Below are 27,683 nucleotides of genomic sequence, written 5' to 3'. Positions count from 1 at the left end.
TCTCACTAATAGAGCTTTCATTTGGTGGTATTTCATTGCTGCTGACATTTTTACTTTTTTTGTTATTAATCGAAATTTAACGAAATTTTTGCAAAAAAATGACATTTTTCACTTTCAGTTGTAAAATTTTGCAAAAAAAAACGACATCCATATATAAATTTTTCTCTAAATTTATTGTTCTACATGTCTTTGATAATAAAAAAAAATGTTTGGGTAAAAAAAAAAAAATGGTTTGGGTAAAAGTTATAGCGTTTACAAACTATGGTACAAAAATGTGAATTTCCGCTTTTTTAAGCGGCTGACAGTCTGAGCACCTGTCATGTTTCCTGAGGTTCTACAATGCCCAGACAGTACAAACACCCCACAAATGACCCCATTTCGGAAAGTAGACACCCTAAGGTATTCGCTGATGGGCATAGTGAGTTCATAGAACTTTTTATTTTTTGTCACAAGTTAGTGGAAAATGATGATTTTTTTTTTTTTTTTCTTGCAAAGTCTCATATTCCACTAACTTGTGACAAAAAATAAAAACTTCTATGAACTCACTATGCCCATCAGCGAATACCTTGGGGTGTCTTCTTTTCAAAATGGGGTCACTTCTGGGGTAGTTATACTGCCCTGGCATTCTAGGGGCCCAAATGTGTGGTAAGTAGTTTGAAATCAAAATGTGTAAAAAATGACCGGTGAAATCTGAAAGGTGCTCTTTGGAATGTGGGCCCCTTTGCCCACCTAGGCTGCAAAAAAGTGCCACACATGTGGTATCGCCGTACTCGGGAGAAGTTGGGCAATGTGTTTTGGGGTGTCATTTTACATATACCCATGCTGGGTGAGATAAATATCTTGGTCAAATGCCAACTTTGTATAAAAAAAGGGAAAGCCCCCATAACAGTGCCATCCACAGAGCCCCCATAACAGTGCCATTCACAGAGCCCCCATAACAGTGCCATTCACAGAGCCCCCATAACAGTGCCATCCACAGAGCCCCCATAACAGTGCCATCCACAGAGCCCCCATAACAGTGCCATCCACAGAGCCCCCATAACAGTGCCATCCACAGAGCCCCCATAACAGTGCCATCCACAGAGCCCCCATAACAGTGCCATCCACAGAGCCCCCATAACAGTGCCATCCACAGAGCCCCCATAACAGTGCCATCCACAGAGCCCCCATAACAGTGCCATCCACAGAGCCCCCATAACACCTTTTGGTTCAAAATATTTTTTAATTTGGCTATTCCCCACCCCTCTTGTAATTGTTCCGCTACTTGTGGGCTGCGCGGGAATGAGTTCAGTCACTTCGGTGGGCAATCCCGTCCTGCAGCGCGTGATCCCGCAAGACCCGCCGCTGTAGGTCACGGGTCTCGCAGGATCACGCGCCGCAGGATGGGATTGCCCACCGAAGTGACTGAACTCATGCCCATGTAGCCCGCAAGTAGCGGATCAGTGGAACAAGTACAAGGTGGGTGGGGGGATGATCTGTGGGGTTGCCCAGACGGCTAGGCCCTTCACAGTAGTTATTAACCCCTTTCAGCAGTCCCTAATTCACTGAAGGGGGGACTGCTGAAAGGGATTAATAACTACTGTGAAGGGCCTCCCCCCCTTTCACAGTAGTTATGCCCAGATATGTGCCCCCTTCACAGTAGTTATGCCCACACTGCTTCTAACAGAGGCTCACTAATGGACGCTGAGATTAGATCACCCCATAGGAAAGCATTGAATCAATGCTTTCCTATGGGGAAAAATCTGACCCTGGAGGTCATCATGCAGAGTGTGAGGACGTCCAGCGTCAGATACCGGACCAAAGGTCTGTTTTACTCCAGGAAGCCCCCAGGTGGCTGCCAGCCACTAGAGGCAGACTTATTGCTGGAACGTAAACAATGCAGTTTCTCTAGAACATTGCAGCTCGATTTGCAAAAGGGACACTGTACCCAGACCACTTCAATGAGCTGAAGTGGTCTGGGTGCCTTTTCTGTCACTTTAACTTTGAAATCTTATTAAAGATTGTGTAGGGTGTGGCTGGAGGCGGGGCATGGAGTCGGGACAAGAGTGGGGCTTGCAGCAGAATATGGGTGGGGCCTGTAAGGGGGCCCTTGATTTATTTTGCCCGGGGGCCCTGAGGGTTCTCAGTCCGCCCCTGCCCTCACACCTTTATAAAACATTATAGAGTGGACACGCGGTTAAAGCAGGAGCTTTCCTTTGGTAGGAGAGTTTTAGAAGCCATCGTCCCTCCCTAGAATAATATTGATCTGATATATCTCATGGTATGCCGTCATGGAGGATGAAAGGGAAAAACCATATTACTTACCGGTAATTTCCTTTTCATGAATCCTCCATGACGGCAGGGATTCCTCCCCCCCCCCCCAAAAAATAAAATAAAAAAACTGTTATAAAAAGTTAATCTTAGGTGTGTGTGTGTGTGTGTGTGTGTGTGAAAAAAATAAATAAATAAAAATTCATATACATTATATTGGAAGAATAGATTCTCTAGTCTAGGCTGTCGGTCCAGAAGACACTGAGGATATGCTGGAGGAGGGTCTATTTTATACTTCCTGTCCCTACCTGGTTGGAGGCGGGTCATCTCTCATCGTATGCCGTCATGGAGGATTCATGAAAAGGAAATTACAGGTAAGTAATATGGTTCCCCCCCTCCCCAAAAAGTGGGGGGAAAATGCCCCTGCGTCTTATGGGGCAAATGCTTTGGACTTACCTAAGCCTACAAATTCAGGGCAGTGTAGGAAACGGCTTCATTTATACTCTGCTGAGAAGCTCCAGGAAGATAGGCGTTGCTCAGTCTAAAAGAGGCCGCTGCCCTCAATATATACTACAAGAAAAGACTAGCATATTCATAGTCACGGGTGCATATGCATCAAGCAACCATGTTTGCTTGATGGATATGCACCTGTGACTATGAATGTGCTAGTCTAAATTTTCTTGTAGCTGAAATAATTTCAGGAATTATTGTTGTATTATTTCCACCTCCTCACCACGACGGCCCACAAGGAGATTGACCCCTGACCTCTTTAGGGGCAGGAACAGAGAGAGGGTTTAAATCCCCACCACCAACACCAGTGTTTCCTGTCCCTACAGAGTACAGGGGCAGAGAGAGGTCTCACTATCCAGGGAGATGAAGACTGATGTTTTTTCCTGACACCACTAGGTTACCTTAGGTGTCCCCCTGCCCTCCCGCGGTCCCAGTACTAACGCTGGGCAGGGGAGAAGTGGGAGGCCTCGCTCCGTTCATTACGAGAGCCTGCTCCCTGGACGCGATCTCCCGCCGGGCCTTCTAATGGTTTCAGCCGGGCTTCCGGGAGACAGGGAAGTGACGTATAAGGCGCGCGTCTCCTGGTAACATCGGCACAGCACATGGAAGTGCTGAGGCAACTGCCGTTGCTTGTGCTATCATGTCAGCGGAACCCCGCTCTCCAGGAGACCTCTCTGCGCCGGTTGCCGTAAGTTCCCCTGTGGGGGAGTGTGCCTATATCACCAATGCTTTGATTGCACTTATGGTCAGGGAACTCTCTCCTCCTTCTCAGGCTTTGGGGGCAAATATAATTTTCAATATATTTATGTTATATCAGCCTGATTAAAGTCGCTCTCCCCTCCTAGGTCCCTAAGGAGGCGCAGAAGAAGGTTAGGAAGCCCATCTCGTGCTTTAGGCGGTTTCCAGATGATTACCATAAAAGACTATGTAAAGATTGCATTTCAAGTGTTATACGTGAAGAACAACCTTCCCTAATTGATGAATTTAGGTCCATGATTCACGAAGAAGTCAGATCTTCTTTATCTAAGCTTACTTCTTTACCTAGGGATCCACCCCCAGCTAAAAGACAGAAAATAGCGTCCCCTTTTTCCTCAGATATAGACGGAATAGCTGAAGACGCTTCGTCCTCTAGACCCTGGGACGACGACGAAGCCTCCTCTGACATAGAATACTCTGAATACGACAGAAGATTTTGTTTTTCCTCTGAATGCATGCCAGACTTATTAAAGGCTGTCAGAGCCATTATGGGGGTGGAGGAAGCCCAGAAGTTCCATTCAGTACAGGACGAGATGTTCGGAGGTCTTCGCGTTAAAAAAACCCAGTGTTTTTCCTATAAACGAGAATATATATGTGAGATGGTCCTCGACCAGTGGTCCAATCCCGAGAAACGCCTGGGGGTACCTAAGTCATTTCGGAATAGACTTCTATTTGATCCAAATGAGTGCAAAATATTTAATGAAACACCTAAGATTGATGTTCAGGTCGCAAAAAAAAATAAGAAGACAGCTCTACCATTTGAGGACGCCTCACAGTTACGCGACCCCATGGACAGGAAGGCGGACAGCTTATTGAAGAAATCCTGGGACGCCTAATGTACAACCTAAAGTCTAATATTGCTGCTGCCTCGTTGGTGAGGGCCATGGGGTTGTGGTTAAACGAACTAGAGACTCATATCCGCGACAAGACCCCTAGGGAGGAGATCTTAAATTCCCTTCCCCTGCTGAAGTCTGCCACTGCATTTATGGCGGACGCCTCGGTGGAATCCGTAAGATTCGCCTCCAATGATGCCGGCCTATCCAGTGCGGCCTGTCGGGCCTTGTGGATGAAGTGCTGGTCCGGGGATAAAACCTCAAAGATGAAGTTGTGTTCCATCCCCTTCTCGGAGGAGTACGTCTTTGGCCCTGTGTTAGACTGTATTTTAGAAAAGGCGGCAGACAAAAAGAAAGGTTTCCCCGAAGAACGATCCTATAAAAAAAAAAATTCCTTTCGTGCCTCCGCTAGTCAGGGTAGGCCCTACAGAGATAAAGGGAAGTCGGGTCGCTGGAGCTACCCCAATGGTGGCAAGGGAAGGGGCTCTTCCCTCCCCTCCTCCCAGGGTAAATCTAGTGACAGACAGTGACGCCAGAGTCGGGGGGAGATTGAAGAATTTTCTAGCCCCTTGTGTTTCCATTACCCAGAATCCTTGGGCCCGGGAGATCATCAGATCCGGCCTCCAAATAGAATTTTCTTCTCCCCCAAACCGTTTCATTGTAACCAGTCCCGGCTCATCCTCGGTAAACAAGAAAATCAGGCAGGGAGTCCAGAGCCTTCTAGAGATGGGTGTAGTAACCCAGGTCCCATTGTCCCAGGTAGGGCAGGGTTTCTATTCAAAGCTCTTCTTGATTCAAAAGAAGGGAGGCTCATTTCGCACTATCATAAATTTAAAGACCCTAAACAAATTTATAGTCTATCGGAGATTCAGGATGGAGTCTCTAAAGTCTCTGATACCACTGATAGGAAGAAATACTCTGATATGTTCTGTAGACCTAAGGGACGCTTACTATCGTGTCCCGATCCACCCAGATTCCCGGAAATTTCTGAAATTCGCAATTCGGAATCGCAAAGGCTCAATCCTTCACTTCCAATTTACGGATCTTCCCTTTGGAATATCATCTGCTCCCGAAGTCTTCACAAAGCTTGTTGTCGAGAGGAAAGAGGTACTGGGACACGCCTCTCTCTGTGTAAGCCCAATTGTGAACAAGCCGAACACTGGCCCCGCCCACATCTAGGCTAGGCGGGCTATTTAAATCAGAGCCAGCGAGCAGCTGGTGACCTCACATTGAACTCACTGGGGCACCGGCGCTGGTATGTTTCTGGAAGCACTGACGACCTGACTAAGGAGGTTAGTAATACAGACCACCACAGGTCAAGCCGGAAGATCGTGGGCTGCTACACTACTGAGTGTGCGTATGTAACCACCCCCCTGTAGTCAGTCTTGGGAACACAAGTACCACAATTTATCTTCTTTGATGTGGTGTGCATGAGCGAGTTAACGTGACCACTGCCAAATGTTACCTGCAGGCACCACTTTATCATTGTGTAAATGGATGTGGGCGGCACCTGTACTCTTTGCCCATACGGGGATCATATCCATCCTTGATATCTGCATAGGGATGTGACACTGCCCATTGTTTTGACTGTACTATTTAAGAGTTACAGTCAGGTCCATAAATATTGGGACATCAACACAATTCTAACATTTTTGGCTCTATACACCGCCACAATGGATTTGAAATGAAATGAACAAGATGTGCTTTAACTGCAGACTGTCAGCTTTAATTTGAGGGTATTTACATCTAAATCAGGTGAACGGTGTAGGAATTACAACAGTTTGCATATGTGCCTCCCACTTGTTAAGGGACCAAAAGTAATGGGACAGAATAATAGTCATAAATCAAACTTTCAGTTTTTAATAATTGGTTGCAAATCCTTTGCAGTCAATTACAGCCTGAAGTCTGGAACGCATAGACATCAGCAGACGCTGGGTTTCATCCCTGGTGATGCTCTGCCAGGCCTCTACTGAAAGTTCCTGCTTGTTCTTGGGGCATTTTCCCTTCAGTTTTGTCTTCAGCAAGTGAAATGCATGCTCAATCGGATTCAGGTCAGGTGATTGACTTGGCCGATGCATAACATTCCACTTCTTTCCCTTAAAAAACTCTTTGGTTGCTTTTGCAGTATGCTTTGGGTCATTGTCCATCTGCACTGTGAAGCGCCGTCCAATGAGTTCTGAAGCATTTGGCTAAATATAAGCAGATAATATTGCCCGAAACACTTCAGAATTCATCCTGCTGCTTTTGTCAGCAGTCATATCATCAATAAATACAAGAGAATCAGTTCCATTGGCAGCCATATATGCCCACGCCATGACACTTCCACCATCATGCTTCACTGATGTGATGGTATGCTTAGGATCATGAGCAGTTCCTTTCCTTCTCCATACTCTTCTCTTCCCATCACTCTGGTACAAGTTGATCTTGGTCTCATCTATCCATATGATGTTGTTCCAGAACTGTAAAAGCTTTTTTACATGTCGTTTGGCAAACTCTAATCTGGCCTTCCTGTTTTTGAGACTCGCCAATGGTTTACATCTTGTGGTGAACCCTCTGTATTCACTCTGGTGAAGTCTTCTCTTGATTGTTGACTTTTACACACATACACCTTCCTCCTGGAGAGTGTTCTTGATCTGGCGAACTGTTGTGAAGGGTGTTTTCTTCACCAGGGAAAGAATTCTTCGGTCATCCACCACAGTTGTTTTCCGTGGTCTTCCGGGTCTTTTGGTGTTGCTGAACTCACCGGTGCGTTCCTTCTTTTTAAGAATGTTCCAAACAGTTGTTTTGGCCAAGCCTAATGTTTTTGTTATCTCTCTGATGGGTTTGTTTTGTTTTTTTAGCCTAATGATGGCTTGCTTCACTGATAGTGATAGCTCTTTGGATCTCATCTTGAGAGTTGACAGCAACAGATTCCAAATGCAAATAGCACACTTGGAATGAACTCTGGACCTTTTATCTGCTCATTGTAATTGGGATAATGAGGGAATAACACACACCTGGCCATGGAACAGCTGAGAAGCCAATTGTCTTATTACTTTTGGTCCCATAACAAGTGGAAGGCACATATGCAAACTGTTGTAATTCCTACACCGTTCACCTGATTTGGATGTAAATACCCTCAAATTAAAGCCGACAGTCTGCAGTTAAAGCACATCTTGTTCATTTCATTTCAAATCCATTGTGGTGGTGTATAGAACCAAAAATTTTAGAATTGTGTTGATGTCCCAATATTTATGGACCTGACTGTATGTGTTAATTGGAATCGTATGGCTGTAATGAATGACAGCCTGATACGGGTTACAACTTTACTTAGTGTCATCAGTGATGAGGAAGATTGTGTCCTATTCACGTAAATATTGATGCCTGTTAGGTCACTGAACTGTGTGTCCCCTGATGAGCCCAGGTCATTGGTGTGGGCGAAACGCGTTGGGTCTATATATCTATACCAATAGTGCATTTGGCATCGTGATAGACTGCTGCGTTGTGAGACTACACCATTGTTTGCGCTAAGCAGCTACCTATAGTGCGTACCATAGAACATCTTTTTTCTCTTACTCTAACAACATATTGGATTTAGCACGTACCTGTACAGTGCATATACAGTAGGTGAACCCGATTTTGTGTCAATCTCGCTGTATTTCTCGGCGAGATTGAGCACATACGAGCCCCATCGCGGGAGCCAGCGCCGAGCTGGCTTGCCGCAATGGAGACAGAGCCGTCATAGAAGCGACGGGAGATCCGACTTGGATTCCCGCCAATTCTACACGTGTGCAGCGTTTGTTATGAATCCTGAGGGGGAAGTCCCCGCCGGATTTTAAATAAAAATCCGGCCTGGGTCCCGCCCTCAGGAGCATACCGGGCCCTTAGGTCTGTTATGGGTTGTAAGGAGAGCCCCCCCTACGCCGAAAAAAACGGCTTAGGGGGTCCCCCTACAATCCATACCAGACCCGTATCCAAAGCACGCTACCCGGCCAGCCAGGAAGGGAGTGGGGACGAGCGAGCGCCCCCCCCAACCCCCCCCCCCTTCTGAGCCGTACCAGGCTGCATGCCCTCAACATGGGGGGTTGGGTGCTCTGGGGCAGGGGGCGCACTGCGGCCCCCCCACCTCAGAGCACCCTGTCCCCATGTTGATGAGGACAGGGCCCCTTCCCGACAACCCTGGCCGTTGGTTGTCGGGATATGCGGGCGGGAGGCTTATCGGAATCTGGGAGCCCCCTTTAATAAGGGGGCCCCCAGATACCGGCCCCCCACCCTAAGTGAATGAGTATGGGGTACATCGTACCCCTACCCATTCACCTGCAAGAAAAGTGGTAAAAACACAAATAAACCACACAGTGTATTAAAATATTTTATTTTTCTGCTCCGGAGGCCGCCCCCTGTCTTCTTTATTAGCTCTTTTACCAGGGGGGGGCTCTTCTTCTTCCGATATCCCGACGGGTCTTCTCCGCTATCCGGGGGGTCTTCTCAACTCTCCGGGGTTCTCCTTCTGTCTTCTCCTTCTGTCTTGTTGTCTCCTTCTGTCTTCTGTCTCCGGGGTTCTCCTTCTGTCTTCTCCGCTATCCGGGGGGGTCTTCTCAACTCTCCGGGGTTCTCCTTCTGTCTTCTCCTTCTGTCTTGTTGTCTCCTTCTGTCTTCTCCTTCTGTCTTGTTGTCTCCTTCTGTCTTCTGTCTCCGGGGTTCTCCTTCTGTTTTCGCCTCTCTCTGTTGTTGACTCGGCGCACCCCGGTTCTTCGTCTCGCGAGACTCGGCGCACCCCGATTCTTTGTCTCGCGAGACGAAGAACCGGGGTGCGCCGAGTCAACAACAGAGAGAGGCGAAAACAGAAGGAAAACCCCGGAGACAGAAGACAGAAGGAGACAACAAGACAGAAGGAGAAGACAGAAGGAGACAACAAGACAGAAGGAGAAGACAGAAGGAGACAACAAGACAGAAGGAGAAGACAGAAGGAGAACCCCGGAGAGTTGAGAAGACCCCCCCGGATAGCGGAGAAGACAGAAGGAGAACCCCGGAGACAGAAGACAGAAGGAGACAACAAGACAGAAGGAGAAGACAGAAGGAGAACCCCGGAGAGTTGAGAAGACCCCCCGGATAGCGGAGAAGACCCGTCGGGATATCGGAAGAAGAAGAGCCCCCCCCTGGTAAAAGAGCTAATAAAGAAGACAGGGGGCGGCCTCCGGAGCAGAAAAATAAAATATTTTAATACACTGTGTGGTTTATTTGTGTTTTTACCACTTTTCTTGCAGGTGAATGGGTAGGGGTACGATGTACCCCATACTCATTCACTTAGGGTGGGGGGCCGGTATCTGGGGGCCCCCTTATTAAAGGGGGCTCCCAGATTCCGATAAGCCTCCCGCCCGCATACCCCGACAACCAACGGCCAGGGTTGTCGGGAAGGGGCCCTGTCCTCATCAACATGGGGACAGGGTGCTCTGAGGTGGGGGGGCCGCAGTGCGCCCCCTGCCCCAGAGCACCCAACCCCCCATGTTGAGGGCATGCAGCCTGGTACGGCTCAGGAGGGGGGGGGGGGGGCGCTCGCTCGTCCCCACTCCCTTCCTGGCTGGCCGGGTAGCGTGCTTTGGATACGGGTCTGGTATGGATTGTAGGGGGACCCCCTACGCCGTTTTTTTAAGGGCCCGGTATGCTCCTGAGGGCGGGACCCAGGCCGGATTTTTATTTAAAATCCGGCGGGGACTTCCCCCTCAGGATTCATAACAAACGCCGCACACGTGTAGAATTGGCGGGAATCCAAGTCGGATCTCCCGTCGCTTCTATGACGCGCTTGCTGGGATGTGCTGTCACTATCCCAGTGAGTGCGAGATCTCGGCACCATGTCGCCGAGTATCAGCGCGACGCTGTCGTGCTAAAAACACAATGTCAGAAACACCTACTGTACAGCAGTATATCTTGCTGCGCTACATATTAAAAATATATTTTTTTACTATTTTCTTTACCTTGACTAGGTCATCACTAATTGGGCCTTGACTAGACCCAGCCCAATTATCCCCGGATAAGGGCAGTCCAGGGCATTGCAGGAGGTTCCTGAACACGGGATCGCCCCTATCGGGGCGGCCATTCCCGTTTTTAGGCAGGAATAAATATCTTAGGGCCATATCTAGGGACAGGCCCAAGCAAGAAGCCATTATCCTGCCTAGAACAAAGTGTTCTTTAGGAATCTCGCTGAGAAACAGAAATAATTCTTCAGAGAGCAATAACTGCATATCCACTCATGATTTTTATTTTTGTGTTTGTCTTTATGGGAGTTTGTTATTTTATACGTATTATACAATAAAGGCTACGTTTTATGGCAGGTGGTACCCTGTGATTATACAATTTATACATACCATCCATGTTTATTCTCCCTCTGACGGGATATCGTCTTAACTGTGATTTACATTCTGAAAGAACGCCTGCTTCCCCAATCAGAGCAAGCCCTCCCCCCCCTCTTCTTCCCTTGGCCAACATGTGCAGTGAAATGGCACTGGGCCCCATTTTACTGGTTTCATGCAAAGCAAACCTGAAAAGCTTTGGGTTCATTTTGTGGAATAATTTTTCTGAAATTCTTATCAAACCTGGTTCTTTCATCCTTAAACAGCTTTTTTTGTGAAAAAATAAATTACGTTATAGCTTTTGGAATATGAAAAAAATGGCTTGGCCACTAAGGAGGTCATTTATTTTTCTGAAATACACCTACGGTAAATTCAGCTCTCTGCTTGCGCAGATCTAAAAAATTTTGGTGTGGCATGAACAGAGACGTGCCCGTCTCCTTTACCATTTTCTACTCCTGTTTCTGTTTGGTTTTTTTCGGAACAGAAATACGGACAAACGGAACGGACACAGAAAGATAATATGAAAAACTCAGAATTTAAAACATGCTGCGATTTTAACGCAACGCACAAGTGATGCGTGAAAATCAGCGCTCATCTGAACAGTCCCTTTAAAGTGAATGGGTCCGGATTCAGTGCCGGTGCAATGCATTCACCTCACACATTGCACCCGCACGGAATTCTTGCCAGTGTGAAAGGGGCCTAAGTGTTTAAAAATACTTCCTCCACCATAGAAATCATAGAATGCAGAACTTTGGCTGTAATCTCCTGTTTCATATTCTGTACCACAACAAATTACCTTTTAATGGCAATACCTAACTTTCTTGGGACAAAGTACCCTCTGCTGTGCCACTGGACAGGAGGCTGAGGAGGAAGAGTATGGATGACTGTTTCACATGGCAGAGAAGGTTTTAGTGCTTTGTGGAAGGGTGGCCATTGATTTGAATAGATGTTTGTTTAGAATATTTTGTCAGATTTGAAGTCGCTGAATTTCATGTGTAAAGGTAAATTGACCTGTCACATCTCCTAACATGTCTGTATTAGTGACTAGCTGCATTTGATAAGTAGATGTTTTTTAATATTTTTTTCATATCTTCTGAGCAAATAAAGTACCCTGTTTTTATTGAGTGCTCGATCGACCTACGTTTTTCCCCTTAAGACTTGTCCCCCGATAGAAAATTGAAACATGCGGCACTCTCCTTTGTTTTAAGTTATCTGCCACTTTATTCTATGTTGTGCCATTCCACCATTATTTCTACTAGACATCTGTGAATGAATTGCCAGCTCTTTGCCTGGTCCAACTAGGTGTTAGTACTTGAAGTGTGTCTCTGCACATTCTGAACCTGCTGCCACTGATTGGATTGCGGCGGACTGTGCAGGGACACGTTCCAAAATGATAATACCTAGTTGGACCATTACTGCAGAATGCTGGCAATTCATTCATAAACTTCAAATGGGAATAATAGAGAAGTAGCTGAAGAGAGACTTGGAAGTGATTACTACATTGTCGGATTCACACCTAAACTGCTAATTTTTTCGGTGTAATGTCCTCCATTACTGCTGCTTCTTATGGTGTGCTACAGACAACGGAGCAGGTATTGCTCTTTATCCATGTTTGGTCTTGTAGCAGACATCTGTTGTACAGTGAAATTGCTGGGCACAAATCCATGTAACATCCAAAGGTCAGGGCTGGTAGCACAGGGTCAGTAGGATGATCAAGCACTAGTCAGGCAGCAGAGGGGCAGAATCCAGGAATCAGGCAGACAAGCAGATTATAGCACCTTTGCAGGATCTAGCAAGCTAGTAAACTTATTGCTCAGGCAGAGAATGAGGCAAACAACATATATAGCAGAACCTGACTAACACATTCTTATAGCCACATTTTTATTTTTTGGGGTTGCACACAGGTCCATTTATTTCTGTGTGACCATTCCACTAATTGAAAACCATGTCCTATTCTTGTCCATTTTGCGGACGAGATTAGCCAGTTCTAGATAAAAATGAGGCATGCACATGGCCGGCTCCATATTATATGCGGCTCTGCGGTTTGTGAACAGCAAAATGTATATGGATGTGTGCCTGAGGCCTTTTACAAACTGTAATACTAATTAAAAATATGGACAGATTTTTATTATTTTTTTTGCAGAACTTTCTGTGACTGCAGATTACTTCCATTCATTTGAATAGGGCTTGCAGAAATCATTGTACTTGCTGCCAAAACAACCCTATTCATATGAATGGAACAGATTGTCATTGGCAGAAATGTTCTGCAACAAAATCTGCCATCTGTGAGCTGCAGAAATAAAATTTTTCTATTTTTCTTACAGGCAACAAATGTTTGAATTTGATGCAAAGTCTTCAGCTAAAGATGATGATGCTTTTCACTTTGTCAGCTATGTCCCTGTAAATGGAAGATTGTACGAGTTGGATGGTTTGAGGGATGGACCAATCGACCTTGGTATGACTGAACTTTTTTAGAATGGCTTTTAAAACAATTTCTGTCATTGTATACAGCAGAAAATATAAATTTTTCAACTAAATTTGTTTGAAAATAACAAATTACTGGCAATACGTTGAACTTGCATAATATTTGTTACCGTAACCCATAGGATACATGGCACGATCAGCTGCAGGGGTCCGGCAGTCACTGATAGCCGGACCCCTGCTCTATGCACCGTCATTGGTGAAAAGACAGATGCCGGCGCATTTAGGCCTCTTTCACACGGGCGTCGCATGTGAGGGCCAGATAGGATGCGGGTGCGTCGCGGGAAAATCGTGTGATTTTGCCTGAGAGTGGGGTCAGTACTGTATGCAATTGCCTTGCGTTGTTCAGTTTTTTCTGCCCGTGTGCAAAAAAAAACTGATTGTTGTACCCAAACCCCGATTTCTTCACTGAAGTTTGGGTTTGGGTTAGGTATTCTGTAGATTTTAATATTTTCCCTTATAACATGGTTATAAGGGAAAATAATAGCATTATTAATACAGAATGCTAAGTAAATTAGGGATGGAGGGGTTAAAAAAAAATATTTAAATTTTAAATTTTTTAACCCCTCCATCCCTAATTTACTTAGCATTCTGTATTAAGAATGCTATTATTTTTCCTTATAACCATGTTATAAGGGAATATAATAAAGACCGGGTCCCCATCCCAATCATCAGCAACCATGCGAGAAAATCGCACCGCATCCGCACTTGCTTGCGAATGCTTGCGATTTTCACGCAGCCCCATTCACTTCTATGGGGCCTGTGTTGCGTGAAAAACGCACAATATAGAGCTTGCTGTGATTTTCACGCAACGCACAAGTGATGCGTGAAAATCACAGCTCATGTGCACAGCCCCATTGAAGTGAATGGGTCCGGATTCAGTGCGGGTGCAATGCGTTCACCTCGCACACAGCATCCGCATGGAATTCTCGCCCGTGTGAAAGGGGCCCAACCCTCACACAGCCGTGGTCAGCTCTGACCGCGGCATGTGCAGTACCCTCACGGTTCCTGGGTGTCTACCGGGTCCCCGCGCTGCTGTGACGGGGACCCGATGGCTGGGACGGCAGCCCGATGCCTTCCTTTAGGCATCATGCTGCCTTCCCTGTCAGTCTGTGAGATTCAGCCCCCTGGATCTCATAGGAAGCAGGCTGAAAGTGTATTGCACTCAGTAATACACTTACAGCCAATGCATTACAATACAGATGTATTGTAATGCATTGTGAAGGGGATCAGACCCCCAAAAGTTGAAGTCTCAGAGCGGGACAAAAAATAAAGTAACAAAAAAAAGTCTTGCATATAAAAAAAAAATTAAGTTTCAAGTAAAAAAAAGTCCTTTTCCCAAAACAAAGTTAGAAAAAATTGTAAAAAATAGGGCAAAAAAGAAAAGTATACATATTAGGTATTCGCGCGTCCATATTGACCGACTCTATAAAAATATCACATGATCCACCCAGTCAGGTGAATGCCGTAAAAAAAAATTTGAAAAATAAAAACTGTGCCAAAACAGCCATTTTCTGGTCACCTTGCCTCACAAAAAGTGTAATAACAAGCGATCAGAAAGGCATCTTTAGCCCAAAATAGTACCAATCAAACCGTCATCTCATCCTGCAAAAAATTAGACCCTACCTAAGACAATCACCCAAAAAAATTAATAAATAGGTCTCTCAGAAAATGGCAACACAAAAACAAGATTTTATTCTGTTCTAAAATGCTTTTACTGTGTAAAACTTAAAATAAAAATAATAGACACATTGGTTATCACCGCATCCGTAACAACCTGATCTATAAAAATATCAAATGATATGCCCCCTCAGGTGAATGCTGTAAAAAAAAAATATAATAAACTATGCCAAAACAGCCATTTTTTTTCACCTTGCCTCACAAAAAGTGTAATACCAAGCAACAAAAAGTCGTAGTACCCCAAAATGGTACGAATTAAAAACCTCACCTCATCTCGCAAAAAATTAGCCACCACATAAGACAATCACTCAAAAAATAAATCCAATGGCACCCGCAAGCCAATCCATCCAAATCTGCGCTGCAAAAGCCATATGGTGCTCCTTCCGTTCTGAATCCTGCCATGTGTCCCTACAGCAGTTTACCACCGCATATGGGGTGTTGCCGTATTCAGGAGAAAATAGGTAACTAATTATGGGGTGCTTTTTCTCCTGTTACCCCTTGTAAAAATGAAAAATTTGTCGCTAAAGCCACATTTTATTGGAAGAAATTAAACTTTTTCATTTTCACAGCCAAGTGTTTCCAAATTCTGTAAAATGCTTAGGGGGTCAAGGTGCTCAGTACACCCCTTAATAAATTCTTTAAGTGGTGTAGTTTCCAAAATGGGGTTACTTTTTGAGAATTTCCATTGTAGGGGTAAGTCAGGGTCTCTTCAAATACAAAATGATGCCTAAAAAACATTCTAGCAAAATCTGCCTCCAAAATCCATATGACCACTGCCATGTGCCCCTACAGCAGTTTACCACCACATATGGGGTATTTCTGTAAACTGCAGAATCATAGTCATGTTTATTGGAGTTTATTTTGCTGTTAACCCCTTAAGGACACAGGGCGTACCGGTACGCCCTATTTCCCGAGGCCTTAAGGACACAGGACGTACCGGTACGTCCTAACTTTAAATAAGCATTACGGCGCCCCAGGGGTTAATCTGAACAGGATGCCGGCTGAAATCATTCAGCCGGCATCCTGTCACAACGCCAGGGGGGGTCATGTGACCCCCCGTGTCGGCGATCGCAGCAAACCGCAGGTCAATTCAGACCTGCGGTTTGCTGCGCTTTTTGCAGTTTCTGATCGGACCGCGGGGATCAGAAACTTTAGAGTGCCTAAAATCAATATTTTTCACCCCAGGCGCAGGCGGTGGGGGCGTTGCGGGAGGCGGGCGCCTCCCCTTGAAAATTGCGATCCCCCGCCCGCCTCCCCTTGAAAATTCGTTGGCTTCTAGTGGGTTATACCAGGGTGTCAGCACATTGCTGACACCCTGGTATAAACGGCTGACATCTGTGCAGATGTTAGCTGTTTAACCCTTTCCATACCGCGGTCCGTACGGACCGCTGTATGGAAAAAGTTAACTGTCATCGGTCAGGGAGCTCCCTCCCTCTCCATCGGGGGGCTGCTGTGCCTTTGCAGCCCCCCGATGGAGAGGGAGAGAGCCCCCCGACAGCCCCCCTCAGCCCTGTGCTTACCCTTCCCCGTCTGCGAAGTTGTGGCAGACGGGGAAGGTTCCCATGGCAACAGGACGCCTGCTCAGGCGTCCTGCTGTCCATGGTGCTGAACAGATCTGTGCTAAAAGCATAGATCTGTTCAGTGTAAGTAAAATACAGTACAGAGCCCTATATAGGGTTCTGTACTGTATTATACAGACATCAGACCCACTGGATCTTCAAGAACCAAGTGGGTCTGGGTCAAAAAAAAAAAAAAAAAGTGAAAAAAGTTACGATAAAAAAAAAAACATTTATCACTGAATAAAAAAATAAATACACTACACATATTAGGTATCGCCGCGTCCGTAACGACCTGATCTATAAAACGGTCATGTTACTTTCCCCGCATGGTGAACGCCATAAAAATAAAAAAAATAAAAACTATGAGAAAATTTAAATTTTGCCCACCTTACTTCCCAAAAAAGGTAATACAAGTGATCAAAAAAGTCGCATGTACGCCAAAATAGTACCAATCAAACCGTCATCTCATCCCACAAAAAATGAGACCCTACTCAAGATAATCGCCCAAAAACTAAAAAAAACTATGGCTCTTAGGGTCCATTCACACGTCCGTTGTTTCTTTCCTGATCTGTTCCGTTTTTTGCGGAACACATCTGGACCAGATCTGGACCCATTCATTTTCAATGGGTCCTGCAAAAAATCGGACAGCTCAATGTCTGATTTTTGTTCAGGACCCATTGAAAATGAATGGGTCCAGATCTGTTCCACAAAAAACGGAACAGATCAGGAAAGAAACAACGGACGTGTGAATGGACCCTTAGACTATGGAAACACTAAAACATGATTTTTTTTTTGTTTCAAAAATGAAATCCTTGTGTAAAACTTACATAAATAAAAATAAAGTATACATATTAGGTATCGCCTCGTCCGTATCGACCAGCTCTATAAAAATATCACATGACCTAACCCCTCAGTTGACCACCGTAAAAAAATAAAAATAAAAACGGTGTAAAAAAATCAAACCGTCATCTCATTCCGCAAAAAATGAGACCCTACTCAAGATAATCGCCCAAAAACTGAAAAAACTATGGCTCTTAGACTATGGAGACACTAAAACATTTTTTTGGTTTTAAAAATGAAGTTATTGTATAAATATATGTATACATATTAGGTATCGCCGCGTCCGTGACAACCTGCTCTATAAAATTACCACATGATCTAACCTGTCAGATGAATGTTGTAAATAACAAAAAAAAAAAACTTGCCAAAAAAGCTATTGCTTGTTACCTTGCCGCACAAAAAGTGTAATATAGAGCAACCAAAAATCACATGTACCCTAAACTAGTACCAACAAAACTGCCACCCTATCCCTTAGTTTCTAAAATGGGGTCACTTTTTTGGAGTTTCTACTCTAGGGGTGCATCAGGGGGGCTTCAAATGGGACATGGTGTAAAAAAAAAACAGTCCAGTAAAACCTGCCTTCCAAAAACCGTATGGCATTCCTTTCCTTCTGCGCCCTACCGTGTGCCTGTACAGCGGTTTACGACCACATATGGTGTGTTTCTGTAAACTACAGAATCAGGGCCATAAATAATGAGTTTTGTTTGGCTGTTAACCCTTGCTTTGTAACTGGAAAAAAAAATATTAAAATGGAAAATCTGCCAAAAATGTGAAATTTTGAAATTGTGTCTCTATTTTCGATTAAATCTTGTGCAACACCTAAAGGGTTAACAAAGTTTGTAAAATCAGTTTTGAATACCTTGAGAGGTGTAGTTTCTTAGATGGGGTCACTTTTATGGAGTTTCTACTCCAGGGGTGCATCAGGGGGGCTTCAAATGGAACATGGTGTCAAAAAAACAGTCCAGCAAAATTAGCCCTCCAAAAACCATACGGCGCACCTTTCACTCTACGCCCCGCTGTGTGGCCGTACAGTAGTTTACGGCCACATATGGGGTGTTTCTGTAAACAGCAGAGTCAGGGCAATAAAGATAGTCTTGTTTGGCTGTTAACCCTTGCTTTGTTAGTGAAAAAAATGGGTTAAAATTGAAAATTAGGCAAAAAAATAAAATTCTCAAATTTCATCCCCATTTGCCAATAACTCTTGTGCAACACCTAAAGGGTTAACGATGTATGTAAAATCAGTTTTTAATACCTTGAGGGGTGTAGTTTCTTAGATGGGGTCACTTTTAGGGAGTTTCTACTCTAGGGGTGCATCAGGGGTCTTCAAATGGGACATGGTGTAAATAAACCAGTCCATAAAAATCAGCCTTCCAAAAACCAAACGGCGCACCTTTCACTCTACGCCCCGCTGTGTGGCCGTACAGTAGTTTACGGCCACATATGGGGTGTTTCTGTAAACAGCAGATTCAGGGCATTAAAGATACAGTCTTGTTTGGCTGTTAACCCTTGCTTTGTTAGTGGAAAAAATGGGTTAAAATGAAAAATTAGACAAAAAAATGAAATTCTCAAATTTCCTCCCCATTTGCCAATAACTCTTGTGCAACACCTAAAGGGTTAAAAATGTATGCAAAATCAGTTTTTAATACCTTGAGGGGTGTAGTTTCTTAGATGGAATTTGCAAATTTTTCCAAATTTTTGGTAAATTAGGTATTTTTTTTTGTGCAAAAAAAATTTTTTTTTTTTTACTTCATTTTACCAGTGTCATGAAGTACAATATGTGACGAAAAAACAATCTCAGAATGGCCTGGATAAGTCAAAGCGTTTTAAAGTTATTAGCACTTAAAGTGACACTGGTCAGATTTCCAAAAAATGGCCTGGTCCTTAAGGTGAAAATTAGCCCGGTCCCTAAGGGGTTAAACCTGTGAACAAATTGATTAAAAAAAATCTACCAAAAAAGTTAAATTTTTAAATTTCACCTCCATTTCTTTTAATTCTTACACCTCACGGGTAAACAAAGTTTGTAACATCAGTTTTGAATAATTTGAGGGTGTAGTTTCTAAAATGGGGTAATTTATGGGTGGTTTCCATTACGTAAGCCCTTAAAGCTTCTAAAATTCAAAGTCTTCTTAAATTATGCCAACATAAAACAGACATATGGGGAATGTTGATTGATAACTTTTCTATGAGGTATTAGGCTACAGTGACATCTGTGTTTTTGCTGGATCCGTCATTGATCAGCAAAATTGCTTCAGTCATGATAATGCAACCGTCTGCATACGTTCTTAACGGATCTGGTTGTATTATCTCTAAAATGGCCAAAACGGATCCATCTCTAAAAACCATTGTATGTCAATGAGGGACGGATCAGTTTTCTTTTGTGTCAGAGAAAACGGATCCGTCACCATTGACTTATAGTGTGAGTCATGACGGATCAGTCTTGATCAGTTTCTCAGGACGCACTCAGAAATGCTGCTTAGAGGGTTTTTGTGTGCGTCATGGGAACCACATAAAACTGAGCAGAATGCTTTCTGGTGCACTCCGTTCCTTCAGTTCAGTTTTGTCCCCATTGACAATGGGGACAATACTGAAGCGTCTTCCCCGCTATTGAGATCCTATGATGGATTTCGGTAGCGGAAAGCAAAACGCTGATGTGAAAGTAGCCTTACTATCTGTCTTAAAAGTAGAGAAATTCAAATTTAGAAAATTGAGAATTTTATTTTGAAATTTTTGGTAAATTTTGGATTATTTTACAAATAAAGGTGAAATATATTGACTCAAATTTACCACTGTCAAGTACAATGTGTCACGAGAAAACCGTCTCAGAATGGCTTGGATAAGTAAAAGCGTTCTAAAGTTATTACCACATAGTGACACATGTCAGATTTGCAAAAGTTGGCCTGGGATTTAAGGTGAAAAGTGGCTCAGTACTGAAAGTTTTAAACCTTGTATTTTATAGCGGCGCTGTAAAGGTGGTCTGTCTAAAAGGCTTCCAAGGGTGAAAACCCCCTTTAAGACTATCAACATCTTAAAGGCTCCTTTACACGAGTAGATAATTGATTTAATCAAGTTATGAGTGAGTCCTTATTTGATCAACCCCTTCAGTACCCTGAGATTATCCACTTTTGTGTTAGTTTTTCTTGCAACTGTATAAGGTTACTTTCATACAGACGGATCCGAAGATCCGTCTGCATAAAAGCTTTTTCAGAGCTGAGTTTTCACTTCGTGAAAACTCATATCCGACAGTATATTCTAACACAGAGGCGTTCCCATAGTGATGGGGACGCTTCTAGTTAGAATATACTACGAGCTGTGTACATGGCTGCCCCCTGCTGCCTGGCAGCACCCGATCTCTTACAGGGGGCTGTGATCCGCACAATTAACCCCTCAGGTGCTGCACCTAAAGGGTTAATTGTGCATATCATAGCCCCCTGTAAGAGATCAGGGGCAGACCCCCCTCCCTCCCCGGGAGCTCCTCCTACTGGTAAGTGACAGATCATTAAGCAATGCGCCGCACAGACCTGTCACTTACCAGTAGGAGGAGCTCCCGGCCGGTCACAGACAGCGCAGCAGGTAAGTATGATGCTTCTAATATTGCTAAGTAACCATGGCAACCAGGACTGCAGTAGCGATTAAACTGGGACTCCGATCGGAACTCTCCGCTGCCACCAATGATCGGGGGGGGGGGGGGGGGGCCGCACACTGGCCACCAATGAAATTAATACAATAGAGGGAGGGAGGGGGAAACGAGGGGGGTCTGCCCCCTGCTGCCTGGCAGCCCCTGATCTCTTACAGGGGACTATGATACGCACAATTAACCCCCCTGTATGATTTTTGTGAGATGAGATGACTGCCCACGCATTTAGCCATTTAGATGCCCGCGCATTTAGATTTATAGCAGGCACCTTGTTCCGATCACCGCCGCGCGGCGGTGATCGGAAATACACAGGGACATACCGGTTCGCCCTGTGTCCGGAAGAGATTAAACTAATAACACTCAAAGAATTAAATGTTATCATGGTTTTTATTAAACACAATATGTAAACATTTACAGTGCAGGTGGAAAAAGTATGTGAACCCTTGGATTTAATAACTGGTTGAACCTCCTTTGGCAGCAATAACTTCAACAAAACGTTTGCTGTAGTTGCAGATCAGACATGCACAACGGTCAGGAGTAATTCTTGACCATTCCTCTTTACAGAACTGTTTCAGTTCAGCAATATTCTTGGGATGTCTGGTGTGAATCGCTTTCTTGAGGTCATGCCACAGCATCTCAATCGGGTTGAAGTCGGGACTCTGACTGGGCCACTCCAGAAGGTGTATTTTCTTCTGTTTAAGCCATTCTGTTGTTGATTTACACTATGCTTTGGGTCGTTGTCCTGTTGCAACACCCATCTTCTGTTGAGCTTCAGCTGGTGGACAGATGGCCTTAAGTTCTCCTGCAAAATGTCTTGATAAACTTGGGAATTCATTTTTCCTTTGATGATAGGAATCCATCCAGGCCCTGAAGCAGCAAAGCAGCCCCAAACCATGATGCCCCCACCACCATACTTCACAGTTGGGATGAGATTTTTATATTAGTGTGCTGTGCCTCTTTTTTTTCCACACATATTGTTGTGTGTTTCTTCCAAACAACTCAACTTTGGTTTCACCTGTCCACAAAATATTTTGCCAGTACTGCTGTGGAACATCCAGGTGCTCTTGTGCAAACTGTAAACATGCAGCAATGTATTTTTTGGACAGCAGTGGCTTCCTCTGTGGTATCCTTTCATGAAATCAATTCTTGTTTAGTGTTTTACGTATCGTAGATTCGCTAAGGCTACTTTCACACTAGCGTTCGGAGCGGGTCCGTCTGATGTTTCATCAGACGGATCCGCTCCTATAATGCAAACGCTTGCATCCGTTCAGAACGGATCCGTTTGCATAACTGTTTATTTCAGATCTGATTTTTCACTTCGGAAAACTCAGATCCGACAGTATATTCTAAACACAGAAGCGTTCCCATGGTGATGGGGACGCTTCAAGTTAGAATATACTGAGAACTGTGTACATGACTGCCCCCTGCTGCCTGGCAGATGCTGCCAGGCAGCAGGGGGCAGACCCCCCCCCCCTCCTGTATTTAACTTATTGGTGGCCAGTGCGGCCCCCCCCTCCCTCCCCAGTATTAATTGTAACCAGTGCGGCCCCCCTCCCTCTATATTCATCGGTGGCCAGTGCGGATATTAAATATGACCAGTGCGGTCTCCCCCTCCCTCCCTCCCTCCCCAGTATTAAATATGAGCAGTGCGGTCTCCCCCTCCCTCCCTCCCCAGTATTAAATATGACCAGTGCGGCCTCCCTCCCTCTATATTCATCGGTGGCCAGTGCGGATATTAAATATGACCAGTGCGGTCTCCCCCTCCCTCCCTCCCTCCCCAGTATTAAATATGAGCAGTGCGGTCTCCCCCTCCCTCCCTCCCCAGTATTAAATATGAGCAGTGCGGTCTCCCCCTCCCTCCCTCCCCAGTATTAAATATGAGCAGTGCGGCCTCCCCCTCCCTCTATTCATTGGTGGCCAGTGCGGATTCAAAGTATTGTGATCAGTGCGGCCTCTCCTCTCTCTCTCCCCCTACCCCCCCCCCCCCCATCATTGGTGGCAGCGGAGAGTACCGATCGGAGTCCCAGTTTAAATCGCTGGGGCTCCGATCGGTTACCATGGCAGCCAAGACGCTATTGCAGTCTTGGCTGCCATGGTTACTTAGCAACAAATAGCAGCATTATACTTACCTGAAGAGCTGCGATCTATGTGACCGGCCGGGAGCTCCTCCTACTGGTAAGTGACAGGTCTATAGGCAATGCGCCGCACAGACCTGTCACTTTACCAGTAGGAGGAGCTCCCGGCCGGACACAGACATCGCAGCTCTTCAGGTAAGTATAATGATTCTATTTGTTGCTAAGTAACCATGGCAGCCAAGACTGCAATAGCGTCTTGGCTGCCATGGTAACCGATCGGAGCCCCAGCGATTTAAACTGGGACTCCGATCGGTACTCTCCGCTGCCACCAATGATTGGGGGGGGGGGGGGGAGAGAGGAGAGGCCGCACTGATCACAATACTTTGAATCCGCACTGGCCACCAATGAATTAGTTTTTTCTATATGGGGTGAAATTGAGGGAAATTTTTTATATGAGGTGGAATTGTTGGGGGGGGGGGATGCAATTCCTAATGGAGGTGTACTGATGGTTCCCTGGTTTTCACAATTTAAAGGGGTATTCCTATCTCGGACATTGGGGGCATATCGCTAGAAGGTGGGAGCTGCATCTATACTTAGAATAGAGTCTGCAAAGTGCCAGAGGGTGCACCGCGCATGTATGGCCACCCTCCATTCATTCCTATGTGAGTGCCGAAAATAGCCGAGCGCTGGCCCGGCTATTTCCGTCATACCCATAGAAGTAAATGGAGTGTCACCGCGCTTGCTAGGTGTGCTTCCCCTTCATTTCAATTGGACTTCCAAAAATAGCTGAGCGGCACTCTGTTATGAGAAAAATAGTGGGCCCACACAGACATTCGGGGCATTTCCTCGCGATACGCCCCCAGTGTCCGAGATGGGAATACCCTTTGACCCTTGTACAGGGATCTGGACTTCTCTGCAGAGAACCAAGCAGACCGCTAATTCTTGGTGTAGTTGGCTGCTAACCCACGGTTGTCGGAGACACAGATTTAAAGCATCAAGGAATCATGCAAAAGACATAGGGGTCATTTTATGATGTTGTAATATATTTTTAAAAGTTCATTTTTCTCCACCAGCGGACCACCAACAGCTGGAAGAAAGGTATAGTTTTTGTCAGCATATTCAGCTATATGAAAAAGAGTAAGGAAGCGAGCACTCACTCTATGGCAAATACTCAGATTTAATGGTTAAAATATCAATTCAATAAAATACAATGATTATAAGATACAATAAAATAAAATACTATACAATAATGTGTATAGCTAAATGGTCGACCATATATATAACACTATTAGAGATGTCGCTATACAATTAATAGAGGAAAAATTTTCTAAGCATAGATAGTTCTCCAATGATATCCTGGTGAAAAAAGTGATAAAACAAATAAGTGACAACAAAATATCAAGTGATAAAAAACAGAGGATAGTCCTGTATAGAGGATAGTCCTTCCTGAGAAATAAGAGGTCTTACCTCCTATGATTCTATTTTTGAGGATCTCCTCCTTGGTACGTTGTAGAAAATATGCTGGAGACGCCGCTCCGTCTTCACAGCTTGCAGGCTCTCACAATCTAGCCCGATCTCGCGATGTTACGAGTGGGACTTCCGTCCGGTCTCTGTACTCACTCAGATGTTTGGGGCGATTCAATTGTCACAAGGTTGCAGTCTTTAGTTTAGTAATTCCTCTTTATAGCATGGTCATGCAAAAAGTTCTTTCAATGGAGGTTTCAGCAGAGTGTCTGATAGCCCAGATGCGTTTCGGGATGATTCCAATCCCTTCCTCAGTGGTGATATCCGGCACTCCTAACCTCCTCCTTTTTAAACGTTTATACGGTCCTCTGTAAGTCCCGGTTATATAATCCAGAGTTGGAGTGTTAATGGCAGTTTTTCCGCCATGATGCGGTTGTGTTGCATTTTTTTTCTTGTTGATGCGTTTTTGCTTGTTTCTTATTCTATTAGTTGCGATCAATCTCCGTATGCCATTAAAACTCATAAAAAGTAATACAATGTTACTGATTCAATAAAAAAATTAATAAAAACCATAAAATCTGATAAAGCAGCATATAATGTTATAAGAAATATTATAAGGATCCAATATGATCAATACAAGTGACTGGCAGTGTTGCTTGGTGGACATGTCTGCAACCTTGTGACAATTGAATCGCCCCAAACATCTGAGTGAGTACAGAGACCGGACGGAAGTCCCACTCGTAACATCGCGAGATCGGGCTAGATTGTGAGAGCCTGCAAGCTGTGAAGACGGAGCGGCGTCTCCAGCATATTTTCTACAACGTACCAAGGAGGAGATCCTCAAAAATAGAATCATAGGAGGTAAGACCTCTTACTTCTCAGGAAGGACTATCCTCTATACAGAGGTAAGGGTTTAGCCGACATCATAGACTGTTTATACGAATGAATTATTCAACAGCTGAATACAGATAACGGCTATATTGCTTGATGCGGTTGAGTGCATACACATTGATCTGGACGTTTCCATTTGCTATGGGAAGGATTGCAAGCATACTAGCGTGCACGATTGTGCAGGGCTCCAACAGGTGTCCCTTCTCCCTGAATTATTTTCTACAGGCATACACGGCTTTAATCACATTTTTGGACACTATGGACATGATTATTTAGTTCACTATCCTGATATCAGGAACATCAATTGTTTTTTATCACTTGATATTTTGTTGTCACTTATTTGTTTCATCACTTTTTTCACCAGGATATCATTGGAGAACTATCTATGCTTAGAAAATTTTTCCTCTATTAATTGTATAGCGACATCTCTAATAGTGTTATATATATGGTCGACCATTTAGCTATACACATTATTGTATAGTATAGTATTTTATTTTATTGTATTTTATAATCATTGTATTTTATTGAATTGATATTTTAACCATTAAATCTGAGTATTTGCCATAGAGTGAGTGCTCGCTTCCTTACTCTTTTTCATATTTAATACATTGAGGTGGGGTGTCCTCAATTTTTAGTTTGTAGCACTGTACCACCCGCTAACAGCAGTGAGCCACTTCATCTAATTAAATATTCAGCTATATGCCTGGAAGGGTAGCGTTGATCTCGGTGACAGAGTCTCTTTAATTAACCTCTTCCGGACACAGGGCGTACAGGTACGCCCTTATGTCCTGGTACTTAAGGACACAGGGTGTACCTGTACTCCCTGTGTATTTTCGATCACCGGCGGGCGGTGATCGGAACCCAGTGCCTGCTCAAATCATTGAGCAGGCACCTGGGGCAAATGCGCCGGGGGGTCCTGTGTAGGCGATCGCGAAAACCGCAGGTAAATTCAGACCTGCGGTATGCTGTGTTTCCGGGTTATTCTGGTCTCTAAAGGACCCGATAACCCGGAACAGGATGGTGATCGGTGGTGTGTTTTTACCCCGCCAATCACTATCCTTAGTTCCTGAGTGGTGGTGGTGACATCACCTTTCAGGATCGCCTCTGATTGGTAGGAGGGCGGGCCGGCGGGAGATTCAAATCATAGCAGCGCTGCTCTCCTCCTCCTTTTGTGTCCGGAGCCCGAGGAGAGAGGAGCGCTGCCTGCACGTGTGGAGCATCACCCCATCTGTGCCCCAGCACCCCGCATCTGATCAGCAGGTAATTAGGGAAAGTATAGGGAAAGGTTGGGCTAGGTAGGGATAATAAAGGGAAAGTTAGTGTGAAAAAAAAGTTTTATTGCATCACCCTAAGTAGGGTGTCTGGGGTCCACAGCACAGCTGTGTGGCCCTAGACCCCCCAGGGGTGCTGCCGTTTCCCCCCCCCCCACACCTTTTTTGGGGCGCAGGCATTTAAAAAAAAAATTCAAAATTGTGCGTACGCTGACTGTGGCCGACATTCTTAGCGTCCGGCCACTGTTAGCGTCCGGCCACTGTTAGCGCATCGCACACCCCACCGCTGATCAACTTCGGACGGTTGATCAGCGGTTTTAAATGTAAAAAATAAAATTTCACATTAGTTTTAGGGAATAAGTGCGTGAACACCCGTGCCCCCACACACACGCACACTGAATAAAGATTTCCACACACACGCAGACACACACTTCCCTATGGCCCGCCGGATGTTCTCGGCCGAGGAGACATACGCCCAGCTTGCCTCTGAGTCCGAGAGTCCTAGTGAGGACGAGGATGACCCTGGGGTGGCTCTGGGGCTCGTACTAGTTTTCAGGCCCACCAGTTAAATCTACCGGAGCCCCCTGCCGGTGAACTTGTCTGGTGTACCCCAGAGCGATTTGAGCCCGGGATTCCTGAGTTTGTAGGCCAATCAGGAATCCAGATTTCCACAGTGGCCTTCACTAAATATGACTTTTTTAGTCTTTTTTTCAGTGACCAACTGGTAAATCTAATGGTGGAGCAGACGAACCTGTACGCCCAACAGTTCGTTGCTCAACACCCGGGCTCCTTTTTGGCTAGACCCGGTGGCTGGACCCCGGTCAGTGCAGCCGAGATGAGGAAATTTTGGGGCCTCGTGCTGCACATGGGCCTAGTCAAGAAACCTAGTGTCAGGCATTACTGGAGTGTGGAAATCCTCTACCAGACCCCACTTTACAGTACGGCCATGACACGTACCCGGTTTGAGGCCACCCGGAAATGCCTGCATTATTCAGATAATGCAGCATGTTCCCCCCCCAATGTGATCCTGCCTATGACTGTCTGTATAAGATACGGCCGGTCATCGATCACTTTGGAGCCAAATTTGTACAGGCCTATGTACCTGGAAGGGAG

At 45.0% G+C, this 27,683-nt stretch overlaps 1 protein-coding gene across 2 annotated transcripts in view; it reads left to right on the top strand.

Annotated features, from left to right (window-relative positions):
* UCHL5 (ubiquitin C-terminal hydrolase L5) overlaps positions 1-27,683 on the top strand; it is a 180,500-nt gene that overhangs the window by 90,066 nt on the left and 62,751 nt on the right. For both annotated transcript variants that reach the window (XM_040407688.1, XM_040407687.1), the window contains exon 6: positions 13,000-13,130. In XM_040407688.1, the coding sequence (XP_040263622.1) occupies positions 13,000-13,130 (131 nt within the window). The remainder of the gene's footprint in view (positions 1-12,999; positions 13,131-27,683) is intronic.

The sequence above is a fragment of the Bufo bufo genome, chromosome 9 (genome assembly GCF_905171765.1).
Source record: "Bufo bufo chromosome 9, aBufBuf1.1, whole genome shotgun sequence".
NCBI classification, from domain to species: Eukaryota; Metazoa; Chordata; class Amphibia; order Anura; family Bufonidae; genus Bufo; species Bufo bufo.
This window is presented reverse-complemented; position numbering and strand designations above follow the sequence as displayed.